Raw genomic sequence first — 17,731 nt, 5'->3', positions numbered from 1 at the left:
ATCCACTTTCAGCGTGTAGACAGATTCAGATACTGCCCTAGAGAGTGAAGATACTGCTAGTTCAGGATTTAACTCACTCATTCTCACATACACCAAACCACTTGGCTTTTCATCACCTGCCCTAGACTAGTCCATGTCAATTATATCACACACATACAAGCCCTACATGAGCAACAGTTGGAACCACTTAGGTCTAATTGTTTCAACTCAGCTGCAGAGGAGGTGGTCAGAGCCACTTGGAATGGAAGGGTGCTTCCTGTTTTAAAAGCATTTCCTGCCTCTTTTCCAACACTAATGTGAACATACAGACATCAGGAATCATTGAGAGTGGTCTTTGCAGACGGTCAGTGGAAGGAAATCATGCCAGATTCCACATAAATGCACAGAAGAGGGCTGACATGCATCTTTCTTGGCTTAAATGCAACTAGTGGCAGTCCCCAGGGCAGCCTACAATTCTGGGGGGTTGGGGGTGGGTCTTCTCCAAAACAGTGTGGTCAGAGAATGCTTGAGGTAGACCCAAATAAGAAACAGAGTGGCTTGAGAAACACAAACAGTTGCGCAGGGTAGACAATGAAACTTGAAGAAAGCAGAACTCCCTGGGTGGGAGATGGTGGGAACTCAGGCTCAGATAATTTAGAATAAACAATGGCAAGGGAACAAACGGGTCTGGGGTGTGTGCTGAGTGTGAGGTCCTTTCCAATGGCTGTGCACATTTGTAAACATTTAACATAATGGGCATTCCATTACAAGTCTGCTATTCACACATATGTAATGGAGGACTGACAAGCCCTTAAGTTAACTTGTTCACACAGCCACTGGGTGAAGCAGCAGCTAGCATCTGCAGGAAGTATACCCAGACATTTTCTGCTTTTATGTAGCTACTTAGTTTAGGGACATTGAGCATAGAAGTGGAGGTTGCACGGGGGGCGGGGTGTGTGTGTGTGTGTGTGTGTGTGTGTGTGTGTGTGTGTGTGTGTGTGTGTGTGATGTTTCCAGCTAGAAAAAGCTGGAAACTGGGAAGGGCCCATAAAAAAAAAAAAAAAAAAAAAAAAAAAAAGCATGGAAAAAACAAGACTAGGAAATAACCAAATCTATTTATAATGGAGGAGGGGTTGATTTCAGAGGTAAATCTGGGGCCTCACTGTCCGTCTGAGCAACACAGGCACTTAGACCCTTCTGCCCAAGAGCACCGATTGGGCCCACAAGGTAATTAGAAGCAGAAGGAAAGTCTACCATCCTGGCCCTCCTCTCACTTCTGTGTCCTTCACTTTGACTCATACCTGCTTGACTCTGTTCCGTGATCCATCTCATTCCCCTTCAAGGCTCAAAGCACAGCCACCTTCAGTTCCCAGAGAACATCTCAATAAAGCCTCCATCCACTCTCAGATGAGGACAATTATCCATGAGGGTGAGGCTGCACCCTGGAGCAGAGGAGAGCATCTCCCTAGGACATTCTGTCTCCTTAAGCAACAAATACTTCTTTGGGACCACCAAGCAACAAGTACTTCTTCAGGACCACCTTTAAGTATCCAGACTTGAAATGATGATAAAGGAGCCCACACCAAGACTAGAGTGCATAGTTATGCACATTTCTTGTCCTAATCCCTTCTGTATGGAAGCCTAAAGCCAGTAGCCCAACTTGATGTTGCTAGTTCCCCTTATCTGCTCCTCTCAACATTGCCATATTGAACAAATCTATTTGCCTTTTGCCATTATTGGTCTCTCTAGTTGGTATATCAAGATGGGTGGCCGAGCTTTACTAGTTGGTTTTTACCCTGAAAACTCCAGCTACTACTGTACCTTCCTGCTTGAAGTAGTTATTGCTCTGACAATTCATTAAACTTTGTGAGGTGGGTAGAACATCCCCTTCACTCTTGGGTTGAGAAAAAAAAAATGAACTTCAGCTCTTCAGTTGCCTGAGACCAGACACTAGAAGTGCAGAACACTCCGGTACTCGAGATTGCAAATGTTTTCCATTAACCCATGAGCCAGAGAAAATGCCTCTGACTTAAATTAGAAATAGAAACAAAGGGATTACCAAATAAAGACAGGGACAGCCTCGGGTCACAGTCACCATTTGGTTTTGGTTTGGTTTGGTTTTTTTCAACCTAACCCAGTTGTGTCTAATGAGAGATTTTAGATAGGTTGTTCATCTCTTCTGTGAGAATCTCTACCAAGGATAATTTTCTGACACAAATAATTGCTAGCTAGGCATGGGGGTGCACCTTTGTAAATTCCCCACTAGGGAAGATGAAGCAAGATGAACACTGAGTTCGAGACCAGCATGGACTACATAGAAAGTAAAGGCCCCGTGGAAGCCCTAATCTCTAGGCAAAGCTGTGTGTTTCTCCAGCACTGGGTGCAGACACCAGGGCCTTACCTGGGAGACTGTTACTACAGGAAGTCCTTAATTCAAGTTTCAACATTGAGGGGCAAGACCGCCATACTTAATGCTTTATATTTCTTGTCTTTCCAGGAGGCCCACCCCCAGCACACACACATACACACACACACACACACACACACACACACACACACACACACGCCCCAATGAGAAAAGGCTCTTTGCATTACTTTTCATGCAAGGTTGCACAAGGCCATTTCCAGCATGTGTGTAACAGACTTTGAGCATATTGCCACACCCCCAGCCCCCTACCCTTCTGCCTCTCACCCCTTAGTCTTCTCTGTTCCCTGGACAGTCTTGCTTCTGCTTCATGCCTACAATGTCATCACCTGGGAGGTAAAGGCAAGAGAACAAGGCTTCAAGGTTATCTATCCTTAACTGAATACTGATTTCAAGAATCAGGAGTATATAAATCCTTGTCTCAAAAAAATTTAAACAATTAAATTAAGATGGTGGTAAGGATGCTGTCCTAGTTAGGTGGTAAACATCATAACCAAAGTGTCATAGGAAGCTAAGAGTTTATTTGGCTTACAGGTAGGAATCACAGTCCAGATCACAGTCAACCCCTAAGGAAAATCCGGGCATGAACTCAAGGCTCAAACCTGGAGGCAGGAACTAAAGCAAAGACCATGGAAGAATATTAATTGCTGGTTTCTCCCTGTGGTTTGCTCGATTTACTTTCTTATACAACTCATTACCACCTACAGTGGGCCATCCCACATGAATCATTAATCAAGAAAATGCCTCACAGACATTCGCATGGGCCAATCTGACAGAGACAATTCCTCCACTGAGGTTCCCTTTCTCCAAACAACTCTAGTTTGTGTCAAAATTAACTAGGAAATTATCCAAACACAAAAGAGTAAATTCTAAACACATTCTACAGCATGGATGAATTCTGCAAACATTGTGCTACACCCATTGGAAGTCACCCATGAAAGGCTACACAATCCATTTTTCTGAAATGTCCAGAAGGGGACATCCATGGAGAAAACAGACTGGGGATTTGGGAGGAGAAACATAAAGTGACTGCTAGGCACAGGATTTGCCTACAGGCTGATCAAAACATTCTAGAGTAATTTCTATAGTGGTGTGTCATTCTCTGAACAGACTAAAAGCCACTGGATTTTTATTTTTGCTTTGTTTTTGGGGCAGCCTTCTCATATAGCCCAAGATGACCTCAAACCCTTCCTCCTTCCTCAGCTTTCTGTATGCTCAGATCAATGTAGTGTGTCAGCCTACTTTCCTCATGTAACCCATGCCATGGATGCCTGCGGAGGTCAAAGGACAATTTTTAGAAGTCAGTTCTCTCCTCCCATCATGTGGTTTCAGAGATCAAGTTCAGATTGTCAATCTGGATGGCAAACACCCTTTCTGGCTGAGCCATCTCGCTGGCCCAAACTACATGTATTTTTGAAGGGTAGATGTTTGACAGGTGTATTGGTATTTTTGACAGGTGTAGTAGGATTACATAATCCTAACACTTAGAAGGTGGATGCTGGAAGTTTAGGAGTTCAAGGCCAACTGTGGGTATGTGGTGAATTAAATGCTACCCTGGGCTACCTGATCCTCTTATCTCAAAAAGGGGGAGGGAATAGGAATTTTTCTGCACATGAATTCTATCTCAATAAAGCTGTAACTTAAAAAGAAAAAAATAGAAGTCAGCCATACTGGCTTAAATACATAGGATTTTAGGTGTAAGCATTGTGATAAATTTGAAGCCATTCTAGGCTACATAGTAAATCCCAGGCCAGCCTGAGTAAGTGTCTCATAAAACAAAACAAACAAAAAGTATTAAGGGTTGTCAGGGATATATAAAACAAGGGAAGAGAGAGGTACAAAGGGTTCAGAAGAGGGCCCAGCGGGCAAAGGGATTGCTACACAAACATGAGGACCCTAGTTTAGATCCCCAGCACCACAAAATATGGGCCTGGAAGCTCTTGCCTCTAACCTGGTGTCATGTCTGAAGGGTCACCCTGAAACAGTAGGAGGATCGCTGTAGCTTGCTAGCCACGACTTAGTCAAAACTTCATTTTTCCCTGTGTATTAAAAAGCTCTTTAAAAATGAACCATTGAGTAGATTGCTAGCTCCCAGATTAATTTTATTACTTTATTTTGCTTTTTGTGGGAATGGGACTTGAACCAAGAACCTCATGCATGCTGGGCAAGCGCTCGACCCCTGAACTATCTCCTCGGTTCTCCCAAATCTAAAGGATAAAAATGTTTAACCTGAATAATTTCAGAACAGGATCCAATAACCATTTCCAGGAAATGCCACAATGGAATAACAATTAAATTTTAAGACAAAGAAACAGTGGAATGCAGGCCTAGAACATTCTACAGGACAAAAGGCAGTGATTCTTTTTTTTTTTTTTTTTTTTTCTTTTCTTTTTTTCGGAGCTGGGGACCTCGAGAAGGCAGTGATTCTTTAACGAGCTTTGGAGCTTGAACAAAGCGGGGAGACACAACAAAGTTCTGTGAGCTTGTTTTTTAATCCCTGGCTTAAATTTGTAAAGGGCAGCTTTGGGGATATTCAAGAAGTTTTTCTTCGTTTTTTTTTTTTTGTTGTTGTTTGTTTGGTTGGTTGGTTGGTTGGTTTGTTTTGTTTGTTTGTTTGTTTGTTTGGTTGGTTGGTTGGTTGTTTTTTTTCAAGATAAGGTTTCTTTATATATCCCTGGCTGTCCTTGCTCTGAAGAGCCAGGATGGTCTTAAACTCACAGAAATCTGCCTGTCTCTGCTTCCTGAGTGCTGAGCATGTGCCACCATCTCCCAGATATTCAAGAATTATTTTTAAGATTTATTTATTTTATATATGTGAGTACACTGTCGCTGTCTTCAGACACACCAGAAGAGGGCATCAAATCCCATTACAGATGGTTGTGAGCCACCATGTGGGTGCTGTGAATTGGACTCAGGACCTCTGGAAGAGCAGTCAGTGCTTATAACCACTGAGCCATCTCTCCAGCCCTAAGAATTTTCAAGCAGCTTGAGCATAACTTGGTGGTAAGGAATTACTGATTATTATGGGGTTGGGGATTTAGCTCAGTGGTAGAGCACTTGCCTAGCAAGCGCAAGGCCCTGGGTTTGGTCCCCAGCTCCGGAAAAAAAAGAAAAAAAAAAAAGGAATTACTGATTATGGTAATCAAGTATGGTATTAATATAATGGTTTGTATTGTTCTGGGGGTGTGTCTTGATTTGTTTTGTTTTGGGATTTTGTTGTTTATGTGTTTGTCTTTTGCTGTTGTTCTTGTTTTTACTTTGAAGCTAAATATCAAAACCTGATTTTACAAGTTGAGTAGAGTAGCTCTCTCAGGTAATCCCAGCATTTGAAGACTGGGATCATCCTTAAAACAAAAATTAAGGGGTTGGGGATTTAGCTCAGTGGTAGTTAAGGGGTTGGGAATTTAGCTCAGTGGTAGAGCGCTTGCCTAGCAAGCACAAAGCCCTGGGTTCGGTCCTCAGCTCCGAAAAAAAAAAATACACACACACACACACACACACACACACACACACACACACACATAAAATCCTCATCTCTCCCTCTCTTATACCAACCTCCTTACTGAACATCAACTGATTCTGGTCCTTCTCTGGGCAGCACTCCTTCCAGTCTGTCCCCCAAATAGCATATCAAAGTTGCACATGGGGCTGGACAGATGGCTCAGTAGTTAAGAGCACACACTGATTATGTAGAGTTAGGTTCCCAGAACCCATGTCAGGCAGCTCATAGCTCTCTGTAATTCCAGCTGACACCCTCTTCTGGCCTCTGAGGATAACTGCACTCACTAGTACACCACACACACACACACACACACACACACACACACACACACACACACACACGCACACACACACACACAGCTAAGGAGAGGGTCTTTGGGAGAGGGTTCAATGAGCAAAGAACTTAACACACAAGCCTAAAAACCCGAATCCAGATCCCCAGAACCCATGCAAAGCCACATAGTAACAGCACGTCTGCAAGCCCATATTCCTATGTCAAGATGGGAAGCAGAGACAGAAAACAACACAGAAGTTCAAGGCCAGCTAGCCTGGTGCACACAATGATAAACAACCAAGAAACCCTGCCTTAAACAACATGGATGGTGAAGACCCCCCCACCCTTGTCCTCTGGCCTCCACATGTGTGTCATGGTGCACATACAAAGATTAAAAGATTGGGAGAAGAAACAACTACTTTTGACAACAGTAATCAATGCTGTTTTTGAGATTTACAAAACCAGAGAAAGATCTTGAGACTAGGTGAAGGTCAGACTGGTGTCTTGCTGCCACAGCCCTCCTTTGAAGAAGGCACCTACCAGGTTGCAATCATTCTGGGAAGATGGTCCACAAGCTCAAAGCTCCTCCCAACCCTCTCTCTGGTTTTGTCTGGGTTGCTGTTGTTATTATTATTGTTGTTTGTGACAACCTCACCATGTAACTCTGGCTGTCCTGAAACTAAATTGACTCAAGATATCCACCTGCCTTTACCTCCCCAGTGCTGGGATTAAAGGATTAAAGGTTTACACAATCACAGCCAAATTAATCAGCTCTTCTCCCAATAGAGATCTCCTTCTACCAAATCTTACCACGCAACAGTCTAGCTCCCATTTCAAGAACCAACAGAGTCACTTACAGGAGCAGGTACACAGGTGCTATTTGCTGCTGATATATCATGAAAAACACAGTTTATTTTGGATACTTCCATGAAATGAAATAAGCATGGAATTAATCCACTCTGGCTGGGAATGAACAGCGAAAAAGGTTAGCAAGTATCAGTGTCACTATCATGGTGTGGTATCCATGAGAGTTGTGGTGACTCTTGCCTCTTTACGTTTTTGAAACAGAAAGAGACAAAGAAAGAAAGAAAGGAAGGATGGAAAGAAGGAAGGAAGGAAGGAAGGAAGGAAGGAAGGAAGGAAGGAAGGAAAGGAGAAAAGGGAAGAAGAGAAGGAAGGGAGCGAAGGAGGGAAGGAGGGAGGAAGGAAGGAAGGAAGGAAGGAAGGACGGAAGGAAGGAAGGAAGGAAAATAATCTGTCTGTGGACAGTTAAGTCAACATTCAGGGACCAAGAACCCAGTGCTTTCAGTAGTAATGCAGCTGTGAGCATCGTAAGAGGCAGGATCAAACTGCAAGTCACTCCTCACTATGGCCCCAACTCATGTGGCCTGGAAGTCTGCTCAAAACAAGAGCTAATGAGGCAGGAAGGAGGGAGGGAAGAAGGGAAGCAGGAAGTTGGCACTCAAGACAGTATGTTATGAAGAACAGTGGACTAGGGGCTGAAAGAGACAGCCATGGTCATGCCCTTGGGCATGTATGTTTCCTGCTCTGCAACTCCGGACCACACAGCTCTCGCCTGAGCCCCCTCCCTGGGCTGCAGAGAATATCAAATGCACAGGGTACTAACAAGTCTCCTGTTTCTACCAGGAGAATCTGCCTCAACCGTTGACCTTCCCCCACCACACTCCTTACCTTGACCCTGGCAACTGGTCTCTAGCCATGGAATTTACTTCCCCACCTCTCCACTCTCTAATATTCCCCTTTCCAGATGTGTGACAGAAGAGTTTTTCTAAAACATTTTTGTAAAACACTACTCTTTAGGGGAATTTTCAAACAGACCTGGAATATAAACTTATCCTCTCCCCAGCACACATCTATCCATCAGTAGCTCTCGTGATTCCTAGCACACCATAGTTCTTATTTTCCTCTGTTCCTACCATACCTGTATATCAGCTTAGGACCCCCAAGACCGTGTTCTCAGCACAAAGGAGATGCATTTGTCCCAGAGAGAAAGAGAGCAGGGAATAAGAGACAAAAACAGGAAAGAGAGGACGAGGGAGAAGGGGAGAGAGCAAGGTGAACGGTTCTTTGTCCTGGAGGTCAAAGGACTACCTCTGGGTAGTGGACAGAGAGGAGACAGATGTAGCCCAGACGTGGCCCACATAATAGCAGTTTAAAAAGGCAAAAGGGGAAACCCCATGTCAGGATGAGTATTTAATTTTAATTGGAAATATTACTTAGGTGAGCCAAAGGGGGCTTTTGATTGCTGCTCTTCAATATTTTGATAGCTGGATCTTGGTCCTCAGGAGGAGGAAGTGGCCAAATAAGGGAATAAACCTTGCTGGCTAGCTTTAAGGATATAATTGAATAGTTTTAAGCAAGGCAGAGGGAGGGGTTGGGGATTTAGCTCAGTGGTAGAGCCCTTGCCTAGGAAGCACAAGGCCCTGGGTTCGGTCCCCAGCTCCAAAAAAAAGAACCAAAAAAAAAAAAAAAAAAAAGCAAGGCAGAGGGAATTAGGGAGAAAGGCAAGGCCTGCCAGAGCCAAGTAAGCCAGGCCCAAACTGGCTAGAATCCCTTCAATCTGTCTTTATTTTTTTTTTCTTTGAAGTTTTTTTTTTTTTTTTTTTTTTTTGGAGGGCTGGGGATTTTTGGTAGTGGTTGTTTTGTTTGGCTTTGGGTTTCTTGAGATAAGGTCTCACCATGTAGCCCAGGCTGGCTTTAAACTTGCAGTGATCCTCCTGCCTCCACCTCCTGAATACTGGGATCACAGGCATTGACCACCATGCTCTGCTTTTTTGGGGTATTTTAAATGAAATCCTGGATACCCTAGCATCCCACCTGCCAGTGTTCTGAACAGTTAAACTGCGAGGCCCTGCGTTTGGCCCTCAACATAGTGAGAAAGAAAAAGAGAAAATTGTAGTTCGTCTGAAAGAGGTCTTTGTGTGGCCAGATTGTTTTAATCAGGCTCCAGCCATGATTAACAGTCTCTGAAGTCTCTTTGAGAACTTTTACAGGTTCTCTCTGCCTCTTTGATTCCTCTCTTATTTGTTGAAGAAAATTCTAGAGGCTAAGGATATGGCTCAACAGAAAATTTTCTGTATGCCGTCATGAGGACCTAAGTTCAGATCCCTAGCACCTACCTAAAAGCCCATGCCAGTAACCCCAGCTCTGGGAGGTGGAGGCAGTGGGATTCCTGGAGCTCCTTAGCCAGCCAATCTACCAACTGGTAGGTTCCAGTTCATATTGACCTCTGTTTTGGGAAAGAGTAGGTTCACAGGGGTCCAGGCCATTGAAGAGGATGTTCTTAGCCACAGGCAAATGCAACACATTCTAATCACTCCCAGCAAGGGGCTATCACAAGGACCACTAGGCACATGATCTCCTGAAGATATCGAGGCACACACCACACACATAAGCCACAAGCTTTCAGGCATATGCAGACCTGACAAGCCACAATGAAGTAAGCACACTAGACTACAGACAGACAACGCAGACAGGTTGGTAAAGACAAAAGCAAAGACACACCCGCTGACCTCAAGGTCATATTTATACAAAGCCTGCACAGAGGCGACATTCTGCCAGGAATACTTATATAGCAGTTTACATCTCTGACTACTTTGGGGTTCCTCAGACTTTCAGTGTCGGCCATCTTTTGTCAACTTATGTTCCCACCCCATCAGCCATCTTGATCCAAGCCAGGTATCCATATGAGTGTTATAGTGTCTAAACATAAGCTGGCCCATACAGCCCTCTGTTCCCTATACTGTTGCAAGCACACACACACACACACACACACACACACACACACACACACACACACACACAAGTGTTGGAAATGACTGTCATATGGCAGTAAAGTTCTGTGTCCTCATAGGGCTCAGACTAACTGGGAAGACAGCAAAGGAAGCAAAGGGAGGAAAAAGGTATTCCTTCCCAATGAATTCCTTCCCATATGTATTCCTCCCAAATGAAATGTTTCATCCTCAAAACTAAGAAGGCTCAGCAAGTTCAGGAAACTTACAAGACTCACAAGACCCCCTCTACAAGCTTATATGAAGAGTAAACAATTGCTATGCAGAGACTCTTCTATGAAGCAAGCATCCTGCAAGTTGTGTAGAAGCTCTAGGGATACAGTTTTTGTGAGTTATTATGCTAGCATGCACACACCAGAAGACACACATCAAAGTAGTCAGAGATGTAAACTGTTATTTAAGTATTCCTGGAAGAATGTGGCCTCTGTGCAGGCTTTGTATAAATTTGGCCTTGAGGTCAAGGGGTGTGTCTTTGCCTTCTGATGGGCTTTTTAGTGACTGATTTTTAGTAACCCAAGCATCTGTAAGAAACCCCAAAACTGTTTGGTTTGCTGAGCTAGACTTAGGTGGAATCATTTCTTTTGTCTGTTTTGGGGGCCACCGGCATTTGTTCACATCTTTCTAGCATGCCTCAAGACAAATATGGAACCCTCTTGGAAAGGATGCATGAGATCTGAGAGCTAACAGCAGGATGGGGCACCTCTGGGAGAGACATGTGTGTCATTCTAGATAGAAAAGAAGTGCCAGTACCTAGATGGGGCCAGCGAGGTAAAAGCCTTTGCACCACAAGCTTGGTGATCTGAGCTCTATCCCTGGAGCCTACAGTGGAATGGGAGAATGGAAGCCACAAAGTAGCCTCTGACCTCTCCTCCATTCAGTGGTACTTCTTACCTACACTCTGTTCCCTATACTGTTGCAAGCACACACACACACACACACACACACACACACACACACACACACACACCACACACATACAAACATGGACAGTAATAATAGTTCATAAAATAAAAAATTGAAATGGGTGCAGAGAGAGAAAGAAGGCAGGAGTATTGAGCCCACATTTAGAGGGTAGGCTATAGCAGGATGGCTAAGAGACAGGCCAGATGGGTGCAGACACACTGGGAGCAGTATGAAGTTCATCAACTACAAGAGAAAAACACGGATCTCTGTCGGCTGGGACCCAAGGTCTGTTATAAGCACTACGACTGCAGCCTGTATGAGAATCCGTCCCTGCCAAGAACATGCCAAGTTCCATTCCTGGCTCTTGACTGGATCTCACAAGGAGCAATATCTCCATATCTGAACCATGCCCCTGCCTCTTACACTTCCCAGAGCCAATCTCCATCATCTTGTAGCTGCAGTCATGTTGCAGGGCACTTCTAGACCCCTCCACTAGCCTGGGCCCTGCTCCACCGTGCAAAAGAAAAAGTATTGAAAATCCCAAATAAAGTTAACCTGGGGACAATTTTCCTCAAACTTCTTCATTCCATTAACCTGCTACTTTATCAGAAAAATGATCTGGCTTCCATTAGAAGTGGGTCACTATAATTAGTCAATTATATTTCAGTCCCTGCTGGAATTAATACTCTTGGATTCTGAGATTCAACCACAGTCATTGCTCAACCACTGGGAAATCAGGGAAAATGAGAAGCATATGCTTTTCATCTAGGAATCATAGACCTAGGCTAAAGCTGGATGATCAGGGTTTAAAATAGGCTGAAATAGCCATCTTCCTTCCTGGGCCAGAGCCCCTGAGTGTAGCAACCTCAGATAAGCAGTCCATGAAGGTCCTATGAGGTAGTAAGTGAAGCAGTATTACCCATGAAAAGCTAGAAGGTCGTGTGTGCTCATATGTGTTTGTGCACATGAGAATATATGTGTATACTGTATACAATGAATTTCTGTTTGTACATGTATATACATGTGTGTACAATCACATAGTCCTGTGCATTTGAAAGCCAGAGGTCTGAATGGGTTGTTTTGCTCAGTCATTTTCCACCTTAATTTTTGAGATAGTGTCTGTCACTGAACCTGGGGTTTGCTGATTAGGCTAGAAACGCTGACCAGCCAGACCCAGGAATCCTCTGTCTTTGCCTCTGCAAAGGGCTGAGATTGCAGACTTGCTGCTATGCCTGCCTTTTCTCCTTTGAGTTCTGGGGAATCAAACCCCAGTCCTCACATTCGTGGGGCAAGCACTTTAGCCCATAATCATTGTTGCTAAAGATATTCTATTCCCAACTGTGTAGAAGGTACTTTGAACAAAACAGGCTGAAATATTAAATCATGTCTAATTCGCTTATCCATCTTTATGACTCATGGATAAATAATTTAAAAGTCACTAAAATCATGTCTAGAAATTATTTCACTGCCTTACACACCCAATGATAGCAAGCGTGCAAACTGAGACAACATTCCAATCAAAGGCAGGAAACATTTTCATTACTCTGAACAACTTGACAATAGTTATGAAAAACTCTCACCCAGGGAGTTTAAGGTTCATGGGCCATGGCAGTCCAAAATCACCAGTACTTTAGTGCTCTGGATGGGGCTCAGCCCCTGGATGGGATCTGGTGAACAGCTAGCTTTATTGGCTGGACTCTACTGATGACCACTGAGGACCATTCCTTTGGGGAATCACACATCATGAAACAGGGAGGGATTCTGATGAGGTCCACAGAAGGGCACTAGCATCCAATATGGTGCCTGACTCTTCCGGAAGACATTCCCAACAATGCTTTCTTCCTGTCCTTATACTCAATGTCTGGATATTCATATATATGACTAGCCCTCAGGCAGTTTGGCTTCAGGAGCCCTTTAAACACTTAATAGTTTTTGAAAATTCCCCAAAACACAGTAATCAACATTTAATCAATATGGAAAAGGTAAGCAAAGATCAAGTTAAATACTTACAACATTGTAATAATGAATGTTACATGTTAACAAAACCAACATTATCTTAATGCAGGTGATTATATTTCCCAACCAAAAACACATTTGGAGAGAGATGAGACTTTATTTCATGAGTCAGCAAATCAAACTGATGTCCAACTAAATGAAAGGCAGATGCTTCTTTTACATTTGACCTGTAGGAACAGACACGTGGGTACCATGCATCCTCCAGTGAACTCTGTCATACATTCCTGAGCAACTAAAGTACAAAAGCAGTTGGGGTTAGCAAGATGGCACAGCAGATAAAGGCTCTTGCCTCACAGCCTGAAGTCTTGAGTTACCTAAATCCCATCTCTGCAGCTCGCAGTAGCAGAAGAAAACCCATTCGAAAGGTTGTCTTCTAGGCTCCACACATATGCCATGACATATGTGCCCAGACACATCATCACACCATCATCATCATCATCATCATCATCATCATCACCACCACCATCATCACCATCATCATCACCATGCTTAACAAAATAAATAACAGGCTGGAGAGATGGGCAGCAGTTAAGAACAGTTAACCCAGGTTCCATCCCCAACATACAGATGGGATTCCCCAGTCCCAGGAGGGAATCTGTTACCCTTTTCTGGCATCTTCTGGCACTGCACATGTGTGGTGCTCAGACATACATGCAGGCAGATATCCACATTCTTAAAGTACCAATAAGGGGAAAAAGAATAATCCCGACCTTCTGAATTCCTTGACCTCAGAGGTTCTTGGGCCACACTTGGGAAGTTACCTCCTTGGAGCATTATTATTAAGGATTGCTGTCATTTTTAGAACTTCAAAACCATTTTAATTCTGTTTGCTTATTGAAAGAGTTTTTTTTTTTCTTTTCTTTTTTTCGGAGCTGGGTACCGAACCCAGGGCCTTGCACTTGCCTAGCAAGCACTCTACCACTGAGCTAAATCCCCAACCCCAAGAGAGTTTCTTATACCTCAGGATATCCTCAAACTCAAACTCATGATCCTCCTACTTCTACTCCTCAGTGCTGAGATTACAAGTCTATGCCATCACCTTCAGTCCATTTATGTATTTATTTTACTCTTTCCCCTTGTAAACCAATGTCTCCAAGCTTCTGCTTCCTGTCCCTGACTTGGCTTGAGGCTTGAGTGTCTGCTAGACACAGGATATTCTCCATCTGGTTTCCTTGGTGGCTTCCGGCACCAGAGTTAAATCAGGCTAAGGTCTCTTGACCCCTACCTCTGTCTGACTTGTTTGGTCTGGTGCTTTGCTTGTTTGGGGAGTTTTTAAAATTAGGAGGAGTGAGGGGGACAGGGAAGGGTGGATCGACCCATGACACAACTTGGATGAGTCAGTTTTCTTCTTCCATTATGTGGGACCTAGGAATAGGGGTATGAATTTAGGTTGTCAGGATGGACAAATAAAGTGCCTTTTACCCACTGAGTCACCTCACAGGCTATTTCCTGGCTTTCAAAGACAAATCCCATAGTCCAGGCTGGCCTGACTCCAGATCTTCCTGCCTTTACCTCCCAAGTGTGGGATTTCAGGCAAGTACTGCTATGGCCCCTGCCCGCCTTCTCGCCTCATGTGGAATCGGACAGACTCTATTACTACACCTTAGATAGCTTCTCAGAGCCACCCTTTTTGATAGTTACCAAACCCATTGCTCAGGCTACCGCTATACTTAGTGTGGTTTGAAAGGAAACAAGAGGGTATGTAGTGCAGTTGTCAGAGTGCTTATCTTTCATGCAGGAAGTTCTGGTTTTGATTCCTAACTCCTTCCTAATAGAGGGGGGGGGGCTGGGAAGGAGGGAGAAGCCTCAATACTACATAAAATTGGTGTATATGCTTTAATATTTTGATGTGTGTTTCATCACGTTGTTTTCTTTGGTAAGGTGGAGGACTTCACGATGTGTATTTCAAAGCATGCTAAAGTCTATAGGCTTCTCCAGGCTTCCCACGCTGGGTACAGGGCAACCAGCCAGCAAAGAGTGAGAGCTTTTCGTGGGTGTGACCCATTCTTTCTAGGCAAAGCTGACAAGCTGCACGTGGGTGTTACCCCATGCTCTCTGCCCAGGCCAGGCTGGGGGAATAACCACTCCTCCGCAAGACGGGCCCCAGACACCGTCTGTGTAGCTCCCCCCCCCCCACACACACACACTTGTGGAATGCACACAGATTTTATATCAAATCCACATGGGGTGCCGGTGCGGCACGAAAGAGCTTGACCAGGCTGACAGCACGCCCAGGCTCTGCCAGAACTGGGGGGTTCAAGAGAGCTAAAAGGTCATAAAGTCCCGCTCCTCATCTGAGGCCCCTGGGTGATACCCTCAGCCACAGGAAATTGTATCACCAGGGCGCCCTGCGTCCCCAATCCTGACCTCTGTACTCTGAAACCAGCCCAACTAAGAGAGCAGAATCTCTGCCAAGACAGAGTCAGAACAAAACCCACGCACACAGATGCTGGGGCTGTCCACGGAACTCTGGGGCTGAGCAAGGGGGTTCCTCTGTCCTTTCCAGCTCGCCATCGGCGGAGTCCCTAGGCACAGGATACAACCCAACTCTGGGCCATTGCGCTGTGGGGTACTAGGACCTACCCCAGAAGGAAGGCAGAATCGAGAAGGAAAACTCTACCGGAGGTCTCCAGGTCCAGGCAGGGCGCACGAGGAGATTTTTGGATCCCCGAGGCAGATGCCATCCTAGACTTCGAGTGTTACTGGGGGTGACAGGCGGCAATGCGATCCTCTAGATGCGCAGACCCAACGGAGAGCCCCGCACCCGGACAGCTAGCGCTCGGGTCCCCGAGGGCGACGCCCAGGTCCCACATCTGTCTTTCTGGACTGGCGCCCCCAGCATACCCTGGCCTTCCTCTCCACCCGGCCCCAACTCACATAGACCGACGTGATGTCCGAACGATCATAGAAGCTCAGTTCTCCGATCAGTTCCAGGGAGGGGGACACCACGTCGTCCCCGGCCTCCAGCTCTAGGTCCCCCTGCCCAGGGCCGAAGGGGAAAAGCTCCTGGCGGCTCAGACAGCCTGCCGGCCCCGCCAGCAGCAGCAACTGCAGCAGCGCCCACGTCCACATCTCCCAACTCCAGCCGCTCGCGTCCAGCATGTTTCCCAACTATGGTCCCGCAATCCTGGCGGTTTAGCAGCTCAGGCGGAGGAGGCGGAGATGTAACCCTACGCCCCTCCGCAATCCCTCCTCACCTCCCGCCTCCCCTCGTCCCCACCCCTGGAAATGGGGAGGGGAACGGAGGGGCTAAGGGCAGGGCCCGCCCACTCCACCCGCCCTGTCTACCAATGGCAGCAAGTAGGAGGAAGAGGGGCGACACCGAGGTCCCCCGCGCAGCAGTGGGCGTTGGCTCCTTGCATTCCGGATCCTACCCGACGGTGGGCTCCTATCCAGAAAGAAGGAATTCTGCAACAGCATTATGCAGTTAGGCAAGTTCCTGGAGAGCAGGCAACCAGGAAACAAACACTCTGGGGCCTGGGACAGAGCCCACCCTCGAAAGGAGACTGAGCGGATGCTGGAATTGAGCAAAAGGCCTAACAAATGTGTGGGACTTTACTCATCCAATCACTGATTGAGCATTTTTCGAATTCCTGATTCTGGCTTCCTTAAGTTATAGAATTCCGCTGAAAACAAGAACCCACACCTGCCAAAGCCACAAAGACACAATTCAAATTCAGATTTCCTTGGACTCCAGGCAATAAAAAACAGTTTGGGACTGGAGTAATTGACCAGAGAAAGCTTCTGTGTGGCATGCTGGGAATCAAAGCAGGTCTTCTGGAAGCCTTGCAGTTTCATCGGAGGCTAGAGAAAGGTGGGAACAGGGTGGGTTCCAGGGACCTCATTATCTCTCCTCGCAGAAAAATTGGGAGGGATGATCCAAGAAAAGTTGAATAACAAATCTGAGAATCTGAGCTCCCCTAAAGACTCAGAGAATCCTGGACAATCCTAGATAAAGAGAACTTTTAAGTGATATTTCCAATCAGCTGCTGATCATTAATGTGGCACCTTAAGTGAAAATATAGAGAGAAACCACTGGAACAACCTTGCTGGGGACTGGGGGTGACCCGTAAGAAGGGAAGAGGTTGAGATGGAGAGAAAATTAATTGATATCGCTGTGTGAGAGAAAGAATGAAACCTAGAAGAAATGAAGTTAAAGTTGAATTTAAAGTTGAATTCCACCGGAAGGCTGGAAAACTAGTGCTGGCTTTGAAAGCAAGGGAAGAGGATGCTGGGGTGTGGGCTATCTGACCCTTGACTCAGAGGGGCCAACAGGATGCCCCTGTTTCCTCTCAGCGGCTGACAGTAAAGGCCTGGAACCTCCATTAGTTCTCCTAATATACAGAAAATCATGTGGGATGGGGCTGAGTAGTGAGCCTTGGACCAGCAAAATCATGAAGAGGCCAATGGAATACAGCTTCTGAGCACGAAGTTATCGATCTATGGGGGTGGCCTTTCATTTGAGCTCTTGAGAGGTCAGAATAACAGGTTCCATAGGCACTCAGTGTTCCATGTTCAGGTTTTCCTCTTAGGTTATCAATAACAGGTCCTTCTGCTGGCATGTCCAACACTTTACCCAGCTATCTCTCCAGTTCTGGATATGCATGGAACGCACATGTACACACGAGTGTACACACACACACAGAGAGAGAGAGAGAGAGAGAGAGAGAGAGAGAGAGAGAGAGAGAGAGAGAGAGAGCGCATGGGAATGAAACCCAGGGCTTCACACATGGCAAGCCCCTCAACCGCTGCATGGATTTGAACCCTCTACACTAAGTTGCATCTGTGCTACTACATTCTCCCCCTTGCTCAAGACTTGTC

General features: G+C 45.5%; 1 protein-coding gene across 2 annotated transcripts in view; it reads right to left on the bottom strand.

The window, feature by feature from the left end:
• The window catches only part of Nid1 (nidogen 1), a 73,097-nt gene extending 57,050 nt beyond the window's left edge, over window positions 1-16,047 (bottom strand). The window contains 1 exon segment of one of the 2 annotated variants that reach the window (NM_001398520.2): window positions 15,788-16,047. In NM_001398520.2, the coding sequence (NP_001385449.1) occupies window positions 15,788-16,012 (225 nt within the window). In that variant the 5' untranslated portion in view covers window positions 16,013-16,047. 2 annotated transcript variants of the gene reach the window in all.
• Between the last annotated feature and the right edge of the window lie 1,684 nt (window positions 16,048-17,731).

Source organism: Rattus norvegicus, chromosome 17, assembly GCF_021556685.1.
Source record: "Rattus norvegicus strain SHRSP/BbbUtx chromosome 17, alternate assembly SHRSP_T2T, whole genome shotgun sequence".
NCBI classification, from domain to species: Eukaryota; Metazoa; Chordata; class Mammalia; order Rodentia; family Muridae; genus Rattus; species Rattus norvegicus.
Note: the sequence above shows the minus strand (reverse complement) of the source record. Positions and strands in the feature narration are given on the sequence as shown.